The sequence below is a fragment of the Maylandia zebra genome, linkage group LG7, assembly GCF_041146795.1.
Source record: "Maylandia zebra isolate NMK-2024a linkage group LG7, Mzebra_GT3a, whole genome shotgun sequence".
Classification (NCBI taxonomy): domain Eukaryota; kingdom Metazoa; phylum Chordata; class Actinopteri; order Cichliformes; family Cichlidae; genus Maylandia; species Maylandia zebra.
In genome coordinates this window covers 35,354,303-35,369,296 of record NC_135173.1, presented here as the reverse complement: position 1 = coordinate 35,369,296, position 14,994 = coordinate 35,354,303, and the positions used below count along the sequence as shown (strand labels likewise).

Genomic DNA, 14,994 nt, shown 5'->3' with positions numbered 1-14,994 from the left:
TTTTCCTTCTCACTGTCGCCAAAGTGCTTGCTCATAGGGGGTCATTTGATTGTTGGGTTTTTCTTTGTAAGTATACCTTACAATATAAAGCACCTTGAGGTGACTGTTACTGTGATTTGGCACTCTATAAAAAAAAATGAATTGAATTTAAAATTGAATGGATGTCACTGTGTAGATTCCCTCCATACACAGCAAATCCAGCATGTCCAAATTAACACTGTCGGATTTGATTTCAACACTATTAAAGTGTCTATATGGGTCCACACCAGAGAGTGTTAATTTAACACTTTTTGGAGAGTTGGTACGTTAACTCTGATTTAGTGTTAAACACCAAATCTGTCTGGAGTTGATAATTTAACACTTGGTGTTAAGAGTTTATATATTAACTCTCAAAGAGTATTTTAGTTTAACTACGTAAGAGTTATCTTCTAATTCATTCTAAAAAGTGGGAATTTTACTGTTCTGAACTTCTAGAAATTTCCTTTGGAAATAAACATTTACTAAAAAGATGCAATGGTTTTTGAAAAACATTTATTCTGAACTGTGCGCCACAATTTCAAAACATTTTCTGAAAGATGTAACAGTGTACATGTTCTCACTTTCATTAGAATTTTGTTTATCAAAAGGTCTGACATGGTAAATGCAAATAACAGCATTCTCATCACTTATTTCTTCAATACAATATGCATGTCCTTCATTCATCCCTTTGTGGAACTTCAACGCACTTCTGCTCTCCCCCATATTCCATCTTCACAAGCATATCCTGTGCGGAGATTGAATAAAAATTAGTTGACACTAATTAATGGCACAAATAATCCAGTAAACAATTGCAGCACAGTAAAAAAAAAAAAAAGTAATCCTCTTTGAGCTATTACTTGTGCAAAGTATTTTCCCAAAAGACAAGGACACAGGCAACAGGTAATACTGAACTAAATGTAAAACCTCAACCTTTTTCATTTTTACCTAAACCGTGTGCACAAAACTCTGGAGGGATCTAAATGCTAAGGTACAACAACAACAACAACAATCTTTATTTATAGAGCACATTTAAAAGCCAAGGGCATGCCAAAGTGCTTTACATAAAAGAATAAAACAATAAAACAATTAACACTATAACATCAGAGTCATATAAGTGTGGAATTATGTTCACAGGTAAAAACCACTAATAAGAGTAAACTATAGCACATAGCTATAGCAAAGTAAAGCGGTACCATCAAACACAGTGATAGAGAACATAGACAACGCAAGACAACGCAAGACAAACAGAAAAATTAATAGAATAACTCACTGCAAACAAGGCCAGGATTTAACTGGTAGAAAAAGCAAGTTCAAACAGATATGTTTTAAGCCGTGATTTAAAAGATTGAATAGAATCAGACGCCCGGATGCCAATCGGGAGATTGTTCCACAGCTCAGGTGCAGCTAGAGCAAACGCTCGATCACCTCTAGACTTCAAACGAGATCTGGGCTGAACCAACAATAACTGTGAGGATGATCTTAAAGCCCTCGCAGGAGCATATGAGTTTAAGAGTTCCTTAAGATAGCTTGGTCCTGTGTTATTAGTAATTTTAAAAGTAAGCAACAGAATTTTAAATTGAATACGAAATTTCACAGGCAACCAGTGCAGATCAGCGAGGACGGGAGTGATGTGAGCAAACTTCTTAGTTTTAGTTAGAATGCGTGCAGCGGCATTCTGGACTGTCTGTAATCTATGTAGAAGGGTAGAGTGGAGACCAAAATAAAGTGAATTACAATAATCTAGCCTTGACGTTACAAAGGCATGGATGAGCTTTTCCAGGTCATTGTGCGGGATATAGTGTTTGGCCTTAGAAATAAGGCGAAGTTGGTAAAAACTGGATCTGACGACAGCAGACACTTGTTTATCAAGTTTAAATGAGCTGTCAAGTAGCACACCCAGATTCCCGACAATGTCAGAGAAGGAGCTAGTGAGAAAACCAAAGGCATCACGAAGTTTGGCACGGCGGTAGGTAGGTAGGTAGGTAGAACCCAGTCAGGACATCTGCTACTGCTGTTTGCTCGTTTTTATTTTTATTTTTATGGGAGATCGTTTTCAGGGTTCAAGTAGCACCATTATACCAACATTTCAAATTCTAGACATTGTTTTAGGTGTATTTGACCAAAGGTTTGACTGAAAATTCACATGCAAGCTTTTTTTCAAGGCTGTGGTATTTGCCCGCAAACAATACCTTTCAGCTAGCTAAAACAGAATATTATGCTATCACCGAGCAACATGGCTAATGCCTTTCACACAGCTTTGTCTCAACTCCAAAGAGCCACAGAAGTAAAAGCTCATAATAATAATTGAAACAATCTTTGAAAAAAATGCCTTACCAAGCATCGCAAACAACTCAGATATGTAGAGCAAAATGTTCTGAAACGGCTTCACTTCAGCTTTGATTGGAGCCTGTGGTGCTGGGGGCGGAGTCTGTGAATTTACTCTGTTGGTGTCATAGCCCCTGTAGGAGTTCAGAGTTAAGAGGTCAAGAGTTAATGTTTCCATTGTAACACCTCCAGATTTGAAATAGAAACACTAATTTTTAACACTCGATTTTAACTACTATCATTTTACACCTCAGAGTTACATTAAAATAATGTGACTCTGCTTAGAGTAAAATTAACTCTACTTTTGCAAGAAGACTACTAACACCAAAACATTTAACACTTTTGAATTTGCTGTGCAGGAGGATGCAGCCCATGAATTTGGACACCCTTAAAGACTTAAACATACAAATTTGATGCAGCAAGACAACCATAGAGACAGGACTGAAGGAACAGAATGGCATCATCAAAGGGAGCTCACACATCTATAGCCTTACTAAGCAACAAACTAAAGGCACAAATGACAAAAAGACACAAAAATAGCAAAATAACTGAAGACCGTAAACAATATGAAACTAAAACAAAAAATCATGAACCCACAAAATTTAAAACTCTGAGTTTATAACTGCAGTTTGATGGTTGACCACTATCACAGGTTTTAATAATGCTTCGGACAGTTCTTAACCTAGTTTCAGCAGCTTCAGTAATCTCAACTGTTTTCTTGATTTACCTGTTTGCTTAGTTAAATCCAGCTGGAGGCTTTTTCTTTTTCTTCTTCTTCTTCTTCTTCTTCTTTAAGCCAGACAGTATACAGTATGTCCATTACGTAACTGAGATCAAAAATCTCATTTTCAAGAATGACCAAGCCACAACACAAACACATAAGACCAACATCCAGATCATCTGTAATGTAGGATCAAGGTCAAAACACGAACAATTACTAACAAATTTCTGGCCAGCGACATCAAAATGACAAACACTGTTTTCTCTGTTACTCATAAAGGAGCAGTGCGATAGTTGCTGGATCTCAGAATATAGTCTTAGTTCAATATTCTAGCACAGTCGTTTAATTTCTGTGTTCTTTCGTGTAACTTGTTAGTTAAATAATGTCTGACCAAGTCTAACTTTGCCTTTTCAGTTTTTAGTTCTTAAAAATTTCAGTGTGACTCAACTGGATGATTTGTTTCATCGGTGGGTGTGCTGAACAACTGTCTCACTACGCTCGTGTTTATTTCAGTGAGTGTGACAAACTATCTTCGTGAGTCGTTTCATCATCACCACAACAATGTGAAAGCCAGAGCCACAACGTGATGACTCAGGAACAAGTCAAGTAGTGTTTTCAAACCTTTAGAAACAGGCAGCTCGTACTGAGGACAGAACACTTCCACAACATATTTGACACAGACGAACTCTAAATAACATAGAAAAATGCTCTATTAGAAGTAAAAGCCCTGCCTTAAAGCACTCTGAATAACACAAGAAACTCCCGTAAAGTAAAAGAAGTTTCACAAAACAGACACGGTGTTATTGTTTTAATTACATGAACTATAGTTAGCTAGTTTCCTCACTGGTGCCCAGCTTGAGAGTCCAGCCTATCTAAGAGGCCACCATATAAATCTGAGGAGTGGTGAGATGATTTTGATTTATAAATACTAGATGAGGAATCCAAACAGCTTTTTGCATTAGGTTTATTGAAATTGAGATGTTTTATTATGTTTTGGGTAAAAATATTTGCTTTATGCTGTAAAAAAAAATACATCCTTGTGAGATGCAGATGGCACACACGTTTAAAAAGGCACTGACGTCTCACATGGCTGACTGTCAGAGCTGTTTGCCTTGTCAGTTTTGCAGCATCAGTCTCAGCCTGTAAGTTGGTCAGAGTCACAGTGTTGATGCAGCTGTGCTCATCGGTCACAGGCTGGGTGAACCTCTACCCTCTGCGCTGCTGGGAGGCTTTTAGGCATCTAAAACAAACACACAAAGACACACCGGAGAGGAAGACAAACTCCTGAGCATTTTTAATGAACAACACAGCACAGCCAGTGCAGGGCTTTCACAGTTATTTGCACTAGACAGAGAGGACAAGAGCAGGTAGAAAGCAAACCCAAGTAATTACCAGAGAAAAGAAAATACAGAGACACATTTAGAGTGACAGACAAGATAGTCAGCCATGCTACACTGCTGAGCTCAAATTATCCAGTAAGCACCAATCATAAAGTACATCTGCAGCCAAAAGTTAAAAAAAAAACATGCTCATCTGTGTCACATTATTCAGCAATCGATGCAGTGGTTGTGGAAATATTCAGTAGTTTGGTGATCAAAAGTCTGTACAAGATTTTGAGGCTATTTATCAAGTATATTTAGAGATATTTAATGTAATTTTTGGCAAATTAGATAATGGGTAAAAACTGTGTTTTTAAAAAAGAAACTAATGAGAAGTTTCATACTGGGTCAACCAGCAGGCCTGACTTTGCCCTCCTTTGTGACATACACAAGACAGGTAAAATATTTAGTTATAAAGGTAGAAAAGACAGAATCAAAAACATGATATGAAAAAAGTATAAAATGTTAGCATTAAACCTGAAGACAGCTGTTTCTCCAGATGTTCGATGTACTGCTGGCGTCTGTCAATCATTCTCTCCCACGCAGAGACCTCAGAGGTCAGGTTGGCAAGTCGTCGGGCCTGTTTATCAATGAGAACCTGCAACACAGCAACAATGTTAAAGTGTAAGAAGATCTCTGAACTTCATTGATAAATCCATCGAAGCAACTGCTGAAGCTTTCTTCTTTGTAAGGTTCAATCAGCATGCTCCTGATCCAGGACAGCTCCAGTGCTAATGGTACAGCAGCTGTTGATATTTATGCAGCATTTGGAAAGTTTGTCATGTTTTTAACACCCTCACAATTGACTTCCTTGCCTCAGTAGCTCTGTTAATGTTGGTAAGGTAATGTTGGCTGAAACCTGCCCACATATAAAGAGATCGCTTGGTAGTGGCCATTTCCAGCTCCAGTTGCTTAAGTAATGTGCTAATTTATTTACCACCCCCTCATATGCGAGTCATCAATATACTTTGCAAAACATTTTTTTGCAGCAAACGTGAGTGTGACTGATGACTTGGTCTCTTCATGATTCCTGATAATTTATTGGTTAACTTCCTGGTTTTTGCTCACCTTCATGGAGCTGATGCCAGTGCAAGCCCCACCCCCTGACCTTGCCTCAGTCAGGCTCCTCATACTCTGGAGGATCCGGTTCATGCGGCGTTGCATGCCTGCCTGTTCAGTCTCCAGATCCTCCGACTCCTTCTGCAGGTCTCTGACTGTCCTCCATTGTCTGTCCCTCCTGGCAGACGATGTCTGCAGGACCTTCCTCACCTGGAGAGAAACACATTTAAATCAGCCAAACCACCAAGGAAGATGCAGAGCTATGGGCTTAAAATCTAATATTTTATGCCATTTTAGTTGATTTTGATTAATAAAAAGTAGAAGATGGTTACCTGTAATTTTATCAATACTTTCAGCTTAACAAAGCTGCCATATTCAATGTTATATTTTACCCATCTTACAAAGGACAGCACAAATATATAATAAAATAATAATATAACAATCAGTTATTAGGTAATTAATCAATTACTGGATTTAAATGACAATAAATTAGTAGCTAGTGTGTTAGAGTAGTGTTATTTTTAATCAAATAACACTACACTAACACACTAGTGTAGACTCCAAAATTTTAGACTCCAAAATGAACTGTTTTCTTCAAAGTTGTTAGTTGTAGCTTTAAAAAACATCCAAAATATATAATCTGAAGCATATGCTGGAGATTTTGGGGCAAAGATTGCACACTAGGTTGTCTGATTTGCTGTGAAAAGTAATTTGCAGAGCTCTCACTCACCTGTTTGTGAGTCCGTCCCACTTGTATATTTTTCTTACGAAGGCTCTCCAAACGCTTTGTTGCCCCGTCCATCTCTCTTCCCATCATTTGCCCGTGCTGCTCCAGTCGCTCCACGTTCTCAGTCACCTCTTCCAGCAGGTGAGCCAGACCCAGCGAGAGCATCTTCACCTGAGACACAGGGACCTGACCTAGTGCAGGTGAACACCAGACATGGTGAAGTCCTACCAGTAAAGTGGACAACTGCAACACTTGGCTCACCCTCATGCTCCAAAACGTCACCAGTTAGCGGCTTTAAATCCCTCTATTCAAATCTACTGACAACTCAGAAGCACATCTGATTAAATACCAGAGTACCAGCAGCTGTTGAGCTGTTGAGAGGTGATTAAACGTCTGCAGAGTCTGTAGTGTACTGATATGTCTCGGATGTTCCCAGAGGAGGTCTGGATCTCTGTATGGTGAAGGATAGAGGGATGAGGAGAGGGTGGAGAGCCACATGGAGGCAAGAAGGGGTGTCCCCAGTCTGACGTATGAATTATAAAATAGGAGAATTTAACCAAAAGTTTGAATATTATATTTAACATCACAGGCTGGCTTGTAATATATATTCACTGTATGAATTTTAAGTGATCAATATACTAATACCTTTCACATGTGCACATCACACATTGTTTGCACATGGAAAATTATTTAATAACTCCTTAAAGAAAGACGAACAATAACAAACGTTTGCAATGTTTAATAATTTAAACTAAAGCCAACACTTTGCTGAACTTTGAACACATTTTTCCCTATGTGAAAGAGTCTGTGTTGCATTTATACATGAAAGAAAGAGAGAAAGAGAGACGCCTGCTGGTTGTTTCAGGAGCTTCGATGAGCTCTGTACTTCTACAAAGTGAACTGGATATACAGGATATTTATTTCTTCCTCCAAGCCAAGTCTGTGGTTGGTTAGAGGGAACACTATGTTTAAATCATATGCAAAAATAACATCAACGACAACAATATTGTTACTAATGAGGTAAAGTGCAACTCCAAGAGCAGCCACACTGATCAGGAGTAATATTTTCTGACTCTCACACAGTACCAGCTCTAACAGTTTCAGATCCTCATGTTGGGGAAACATAGGCACCATATTTAATTGTTGCCCATATTCTCTTCTGACTCTGGGGACAAACGATGGTAAAATACTGACCCAAGGCCATAGCGATGATGGTTTTCGCATATGTATGTGCAGAGATCAGAATGAGCTTAAGGAGAGATTTTTATTTAAAAACAAAAAAATACATCTAATGGGAAACTCTACAGATGTACAAGGATATCTACTTAACAGGTGTTCATGATCCTCTCAGCCAGTAATAAGACAAAAAGATCAACTGCATGCACTATCTAACGTTTTTGGGTTCGGGTCAGGGTAATGCTTTATAATACAGCATGTAAATAAGGGTGTAATACTCCTGTATTTAATTGGACTTTCAAGGTATTTTATTTTAAATTACAGTGTAATTATATTTTATATACAAATACTTAAAGGCACACTAGAATAACGTACATTGTAAATATGCTGTACTTTCAGGATTCAGGGTTTATATTTGAATATTTTGTCTTTACACCTTTATGTTTTTACATCTTTATTTAATAGTCACTATGTTCATGTACATGAAGGATGTTCTTTTATTCAACTGTCCTTTTATTTTATCAAGATAATTATAATAACTTATAAGAAAAAGATAAATACCATTAAAATCTGCAGGCCATTGTGTCCTTATAATAATGGATCCATGTCTAACGTCTAACTTTTTTTTCTGTCACAATGACTGTTCAAACAACTGTCAAAAGGAGTGTACAGAAAGCACTTTCCTGTAAAATACCAGGAAGTTAGGTAAGGTTAAACTACTCTGTAATATGGTCCACATGCTGAAAAGTACAGTGTACTTACAGTGTGAGATGAAGAAATATTGTTTGTTTTTTCTGTAAAATTACCAAGAAATTATGCAGTACTTAAAATTACTTACAGAATAATTTGTGTCTCCTTTTCTGCAAAATACCTGAAGTTATCTGATTCTTAAAATTACTAAAATTACTTATGCATTACTTAAAATTTACTTAGAGTATAAGAGTATATTGCCATTCTAAAAAATAACATGATTTTTGATTTATCTGCATTTAATAACAACTTACACTTACACCATGACACTTTTAAAACATTGACTTTCTACAAAAACAAAGAAAGAAAGAAAGCGTATACTACCTACCTAGGTTACATACAGACCAAGTATGGACATAAAGAACATACTGGAGCATTTACCTGCTAAACAGCCAGATATCCTCCATATCAAGTCAAAGTCAAAGTCAAAGTCAAAGTCAACTTTATTGTCAATTCTGCCACATGTACAGGACATACAGAGAATAGAAACTTCGTTACTCTCAATCCCTAGATAAAATAGAAAATGAACATTTAAATATAAGAGTGATTAAAAATGCAAGTAAAATATTTTAAAGTAAAAAAAATTAAATAATATAATACAATTTTACATATAACAAGAAAGCTATACAATATACAATATAAGGGTAAATGACATTGAGTGCAAACCAGGCAGAGTAGTGCAAATAGGCAAATAGTGCAAATGGAGATTTGGTAATGTACGGTATGAGATAGTGTAACACAAAGTCTTATGAGGTAATGTCAGTCCAATGCTCCACAAAATGACTGGTAACTGGTGCAGGCCAGTGAGTGAGTCAGAGAGTGTGTGTGTGTGAGTGTGTGTGACAGAGTTCAGTGAGACCGTGGAGGAGAGAGGGGAGAGGGGGCAGAATCGGGAGGGAGTTAAGCTTCCTGACAGCCTGATGGATGAAGCTGTCCTTCAGCCTGCTGGTCCTGGCCTGGAGACTCCGCAGTCTCCTCCCCGACGGCAGCAGCTTGAAGAAGCTTTGCATTGGGTGCGTGGGATCAGCCGCTATGCAAAGGGCTTTTTTAGTGAGACGGGTGCTGTAAATGTCCTGGAGGGAGGGGAGAGAGACACCAATGATCCTCTCTGCAGCTCTCACTATGCGTTGGAGGGTTCTGTGACAGGACGCATTGCAGGCTCCAAACCACACAGTGATGCAGCTCGACAGGATGCTCTCGATGGTGCCTCTGTAGAAAGTGTGCAAGATGGGGGCTGGTGCTCCTGCTCTTCTTAGTTTGCGGAGAAAGAAGAGACGCTGCTGTGATTTCTTGGCCAGTGCTGTGGTGTTGTACGTCCAGGAGAGATCCTCTGTGATGTGCACACCCAAGAACTTGGTGCTGCTCACTCTCTCCACAGACGCTCCGTCAATGGTCAGAGGAGCATGTTGGGTGTGCATTCTCCTGAAGTCCACAACAATCTCCTTCGTCTTCTCCACATTCAGAGAGAGATTGTTGTCAGCACACCACGTGGCCAGGCGTCTCACCTCACTTCTGTAGTCGGTCTCATCCCTGTTGCTAATGAGACCCACCACCGTTGTGTCGTCCGCAAACTTGATGAAGAGGTTGGAGCTGTATGATGGAGTGCAGTCATGGGTCAGCAGAGTGAAGAGGAGGGGGCTCAGCACACATCCCTGCGGGGCCCCCGTGTTTAAAATGATGGTGCTGGATGTGTTACTGCTGACCCATACTGCTTGAGGTCTTCCGGTGAGGAAATCCAACAGCCAGTTGCACAGTGAGGTGTTGAGCCCCAGCTGGACCAGTATATGGGGGTAAAGACCGAAAACAGAGCAAATATTGGAGATACGGTGTTCAGCTGGACAGAAATATAACACACAGCTGAATGATAATGTTTCCTCGTGCTGGACGTGGGTGCTAGTGATGTGATCAAGTACACTCACACAGGCTTGTTTTGATTTCATGTTATAAAACACAAAAGATGAAACCTGCACTAAAATGTTTTATTTTATTGGATAAAAAGAGACAGGAAAAAGAATGAAACTGATTTACTCCGATGTGGGTTGTTAATGCCAGAAAGCTGATGAAAATATTATTTTCAAACCTTCTTGTTTGGCCTCTTTGTGCCAGTTAAGGTTTTCTGCAGTGAACTGAATTAAGAGAATAAGACTTCCTGCACTCAGACGCATATGGAACGCCAGGACTGCCATAATGAATTAATTAAATACACCATTAAATAATTAATTAAATGTGGCAATAATTAATTAAAATTGGAATTAATTAATTAAATAAATAGTTATGACACATGTAATTAATTAATTATTGACACATTTAATTAATTATTTATGTATTTCACATTTTAATTAATTAATTGACACATTTAATTAATTAATTGACACATTTAATTAATTATTTATGTATTTCACATTTTAATTAATTATTGACACATTTAATTAATTATTTAATGATATATTTATTTATTTCATTTTGGCAGTCCTGGCGCCTGGCTCTCATCATGAAATAATTTTATCTGTCAGCCTCACCCATCAAACTCAGGGGGCGGGGTTAACGCTGCCCATGCAGCTTCTCTAACATTTGATTGGTTGCCGTGCAAAGTAAGTCAAAACAGGTCGATCCTAGAAAATCGATTGCTTGTGTAGACTTGGGGCAGCCAGGTATCCCAGAATGCAGATCAAATCACAAGCAGCAATGGTGGTGGTGTAGTTTTAAAATACCCCGTTTTTCTGTCACCAGCTACACTTTTAACAGTGTTTTAGCCGCGAATGTCGCGACGTATGTCTGGTCAGGTTGTCAACATAGAACATGTTTGCAAAAGTGCTCAGATGTTTTCAGAGATTTCACTAGCTCTGCTAACAATTAGCATGCAGAGCGCACCGAGGGGGTTACGTTAACCGGTTTGTTTACATATTCCACTCTCCGTGTTCCACATGTTGCATTCGCAGATTCTCATTTTCACCGAACGATCGTCTCTTTCCGTCTGGTCTTGTGTCTCTGTGCTTCTGTAACATAAAGAACGAGCTGACATTTTTCTCACGAAACCAGCGATCAGCTTAACAGACCCTCAGTTTACCTGCATGCATCCTCCTCCTCATCTGTCAGCTGTTTAACACCTGCTGCTAATTCAAGAAACACGCCTAGTTACCTGGTGATAGTCACAGTTTAACTGGGCAGCCGGTGCTCGATATAACGCAATGTCAGCGCATTTTTCTGCACAAGTAAATATAGTGTTTTCCCCGAGCGCAGAGCTGCTGGAGCTTGTTTCCTTACAGAGCACTTTATAGGCGAACCAGCTTCATCAGCGGCTGATGTCCAATCACCGGCACACAGCTTTGAAACATCACCTTAGTTTTAGCTCTCAGTGGTTAAACGCTGGACTTCATTCACTCAGGTTCTGTCTGTCGGGTCACGTTTACTTCGCTGTTTTATTTACAACTGAGCAAATCGGTTTGGCTGAGGTTAAAGTTACGTTTCATAACTGCATAGTTTCACAGACGTTTAATGGTTCACTGGCACATGTGTTAGACTGAACTATCATCTAAATATCATCTGTTTTTTAATAGTTATTCAACTGTATTCTAAGCACCAGCTGTCTGTTAGAATGTGATTTTTTTTCTCTCTCTGTTGGCAGAGGTATAAAAATGCGCAGGAAAATCTGACGTGCATGGCGAACTTCACCGACGATATTTAGGGAGGAATAAACACACATCAAACATAAATGAACCATTTGCCTGTCTCCATAATTGAGAGCATTTTCTCTTCTTACGTCAACACTCTCTCTCTCTCTCTCTCTTTTTTTTTTTGCTTGCTTTTTCGGTCATGTTATGTTTACCTGTCAAAGGCTTGTTACAAACTATGAAACACATCGTGCAGACTTCTGGATGTTAGAAGAAAACGAATACTGCTCATGAATGAGACTAAAGGCAGGAAGGTGTCCTTTAAGACTAAACATGTTAATAGGACCTCCCTATTTATATCATAGTTTATGATATAGCCCGTGTATTTCAGTAATAGCCTGCTGAGGCCACTATACGTGCTGGCCTCATATCAAATGTGAAGGCAGACTGAGTCTATGTTTGACATTTTTTATACAGTGGGGCAAAAAAGTATTTAGTCAGCCTCCGATTGTGCAAGTTCCCCCACTTAAAATGATGACAGAGCTCAGTAATTTGCACCAGAGGTACACTTCAACTGTGAGAGACAGAATGTGGAAAAAAAAATCCATGAATCCACATGGTAGGATTTGTAAAGAATTTATTCGTAAATTAGGGTGGAAAATAAGTATTTGGTCATCTCAAACAAGGAAAATCTCTGGCTCTCACAGACCTGTAACGTCTTCTGTAAGAAGCTTTTCTGTCCCCCACTCGTTACCTGTATGAATGGCACCTGTTTAAACTCATCATCTGTATAAAAGACACCTGTCCACAGCCTCAAACAGTCAGACTCCAAACTCCGCCATGGCCAAGACCAAAGAGCTTTCGAAGGACACCAGGAAAAGTATTGTAGACCTGCACCAGACTGGGAAGAGTGAATCTACAATAGGCAAGAAGCTTGGTGTGAAAAAATCAACTGTGGGAGCAATCATCAGAAAATGGAAGACATACAAGACCACTGATAATCTCCCTCGATCTGGGGCTCCACGCAAGATCTCATCCCGTGGGGTCAAAATGATCATGAGAACGGTGAGCAAAGATCCCAGAACCACACGGGGGGACCTGGTGAATGACCTGCAGAGAGCTGGGACCAAAGTAACAAAGGTCACCATCAGTAACACACTACAACGGCAGGGAATCAAATCCCGCAGTGCCAGACGTGTTCCGCTGCTGAAGCCAGTGCATGTCCAGGCCCGTCTGAAGTTTGCCAGAGAGCACATGGATGATACAGCAGAGGATTGGGAGAATGTCATGTGGTCAGATGAAACCAAAGTAGAACTTTTTGGTATAAACTCAACTCATCGTGTTTGGAGGGAGAAGAATACTGAGTTGCATCCCAAGAACACCATACCTACTGTGAAGCATGGGGGTGGAAACATCATGCTATGGGGCTGTTTTTCTGCCAAGGGGACAGGACGACTGATCTGTGTTAAGGACAGAATGAATGGGGCCATGTATCGTGAGATTTTGAGCCAAAATCTCCTTCCATCAGTGAGAACTTTGAAGATGAAACGAGGCTGGGTCTTCCAACATGACAATGATCCAAAACACACCGCCCGGGCAACAAAGGAGTGGCTCCGTAAGAAGCATTTGAAAGTCCTGGAGTGGCCTAGCCAGTCTCCAGACCTCAACCCCATAGAAAATCTGTGGCGGGAGTTGAAAGTCCGTGTTGCTCGGCGACAGCCCCAAGACATCACTGCTCTCGAGAAGATCTGCATGGAGGAATGGGCCAAAATACCAGCTACTGTGTGTGCAAACCTGGTAAAGACCTATAGTAAACGTTTGACCTCTGTTATTGCCAACAAAGGTTATGTTACAAAGTATTGAGTTGTATTTTTGTTATTGACCAAATACTTATTTTCCACCCTGATTTACGAATAAATTCTTTACAAATCCTACCATGTGGATTCATGGATTTTTTTTTTTCACATTCTGTCTCTCACAGTTGAAGTGTACCTCTGGTGCAAATTACTGACCTCTGTCATCATTTTAGGTGGGGGAACTTGCACAATCGGTGGCTGACTAAATACTTTTTTGCCCCACTGTATCTAATCTTCCTTTTCAAACATTTAAACAGCAGCGAGTCTGCAGCTGAGGGAATACAAATTCAAATTGTCGGAACAGGTTTGCTCGTTTCTTGGATTCATTTGGTGATTTATTAAATGTATAACTGTTATTCTAATCTGCTGCTGAGTCTCTTACACTTTTCTTTATGCTGTATATTTTCACGTCTCTGGAATAGTTGGCAGTTAGATAGTCAGCTGGGAAACTTTGTGTTAACTCATGGAGCTGAGGATATCGTGGATATGCTGACCTCGCTGCGTGGTGTACAGAGCGAGGTCAGCATGATTAATATTCACAATAAAAATATTAGCCGAACATCATGAAGTCTGTATGTGTTTCATAGTGTCGAACAACCTTTGTACAGTTAAAGCCAGCAGTTACTACATGACGGAAACACCAACGTTATCTCTTTTATGTGTTTATACACAGGTCACGCTGATTACTGAACAAAAACCCAAAGATCAGATGTTAAACAGATTTATTTGCTCTCTCTCCTCCTTAAACATGTTTTTAATGTTAGTTATAATTCAGAATTGGCGACTGAAACACGTAGGACACATAAGAACATCAGGAAATAAAACACCGATAAATATAACCTCAGTAAAAGAAGTCAGCGGTGCGCTTTGTCGGTGGGATTGCTTGCGAGGCGAGCGGGTCTATCCCACGCTTTGCCGTGAGACTGGGCAGACATCTCCGAAATCATTGAAACACTTTTGCAAAGAGGCTGTATCTTGACAAACCGACCAGACACATGAAGATTAAACCACTACATTCTCGGCTAAAAAAATATTAAAACGGTATTTGGTAACACACAAACAGGGTTTTTCAAAGCTCAGTTCTGTTAGCTTCCACATGCCGGATGTTGTGTGCTAGAAACAATGGCCACCAGGCCAAAGCAATGGTTTTGACTCGATCAGCGTTAACCCCGCCCCCTGAGTTTGATGGGTGAGGCTGACAGATAAAATTATTTCATGATGAGAGCCAGGCGCCATGACTGCCAAAATGAAATAAATAAATATATCATTAAATAATTAATTAAATGTGTCAATAATTAATTAAATGTGTCAATAATTAATTAAAATGTGAAATACATAAATAATTAATTAAATGTGTCAATAATTAATTAAT

The 14,994-nt window shown here is 39.4% G+C and overlaps 1 protein-coding gene across 1 annotated transcript; it reads right to left on the bottom strand.

The window, feature by feature from the left end:
• Positions 1-3,724: 3,724 nt before the first annotated feature.
• On the bottom strand, positions 3,725-6,669 carry LOC143419682 (uncharacterized). Its single transcript, XM_076887070.1, has 4 exons — positions 6,233-6,669; positions 5,512-5,712; positions 4,921-5,041; positions 3,725-4,304 (listed from the first exon to the last, which is right to left on the bottom strand). The coding sequence occupies exons 1-4, from the start codon at positions 6,494-6,496 to the stop codon at positions 4,297-4,299; spliced, it is 594 nt and encodes a 197-aa protein (XP_076743185.1). The 5' UTR covers positions 6,497-6,669; the 3' UTR covers positions 3,725-4,296.
• Between the last annotated feature and the right edge of the window lie 8,325 nt (positions 6,670-14,994).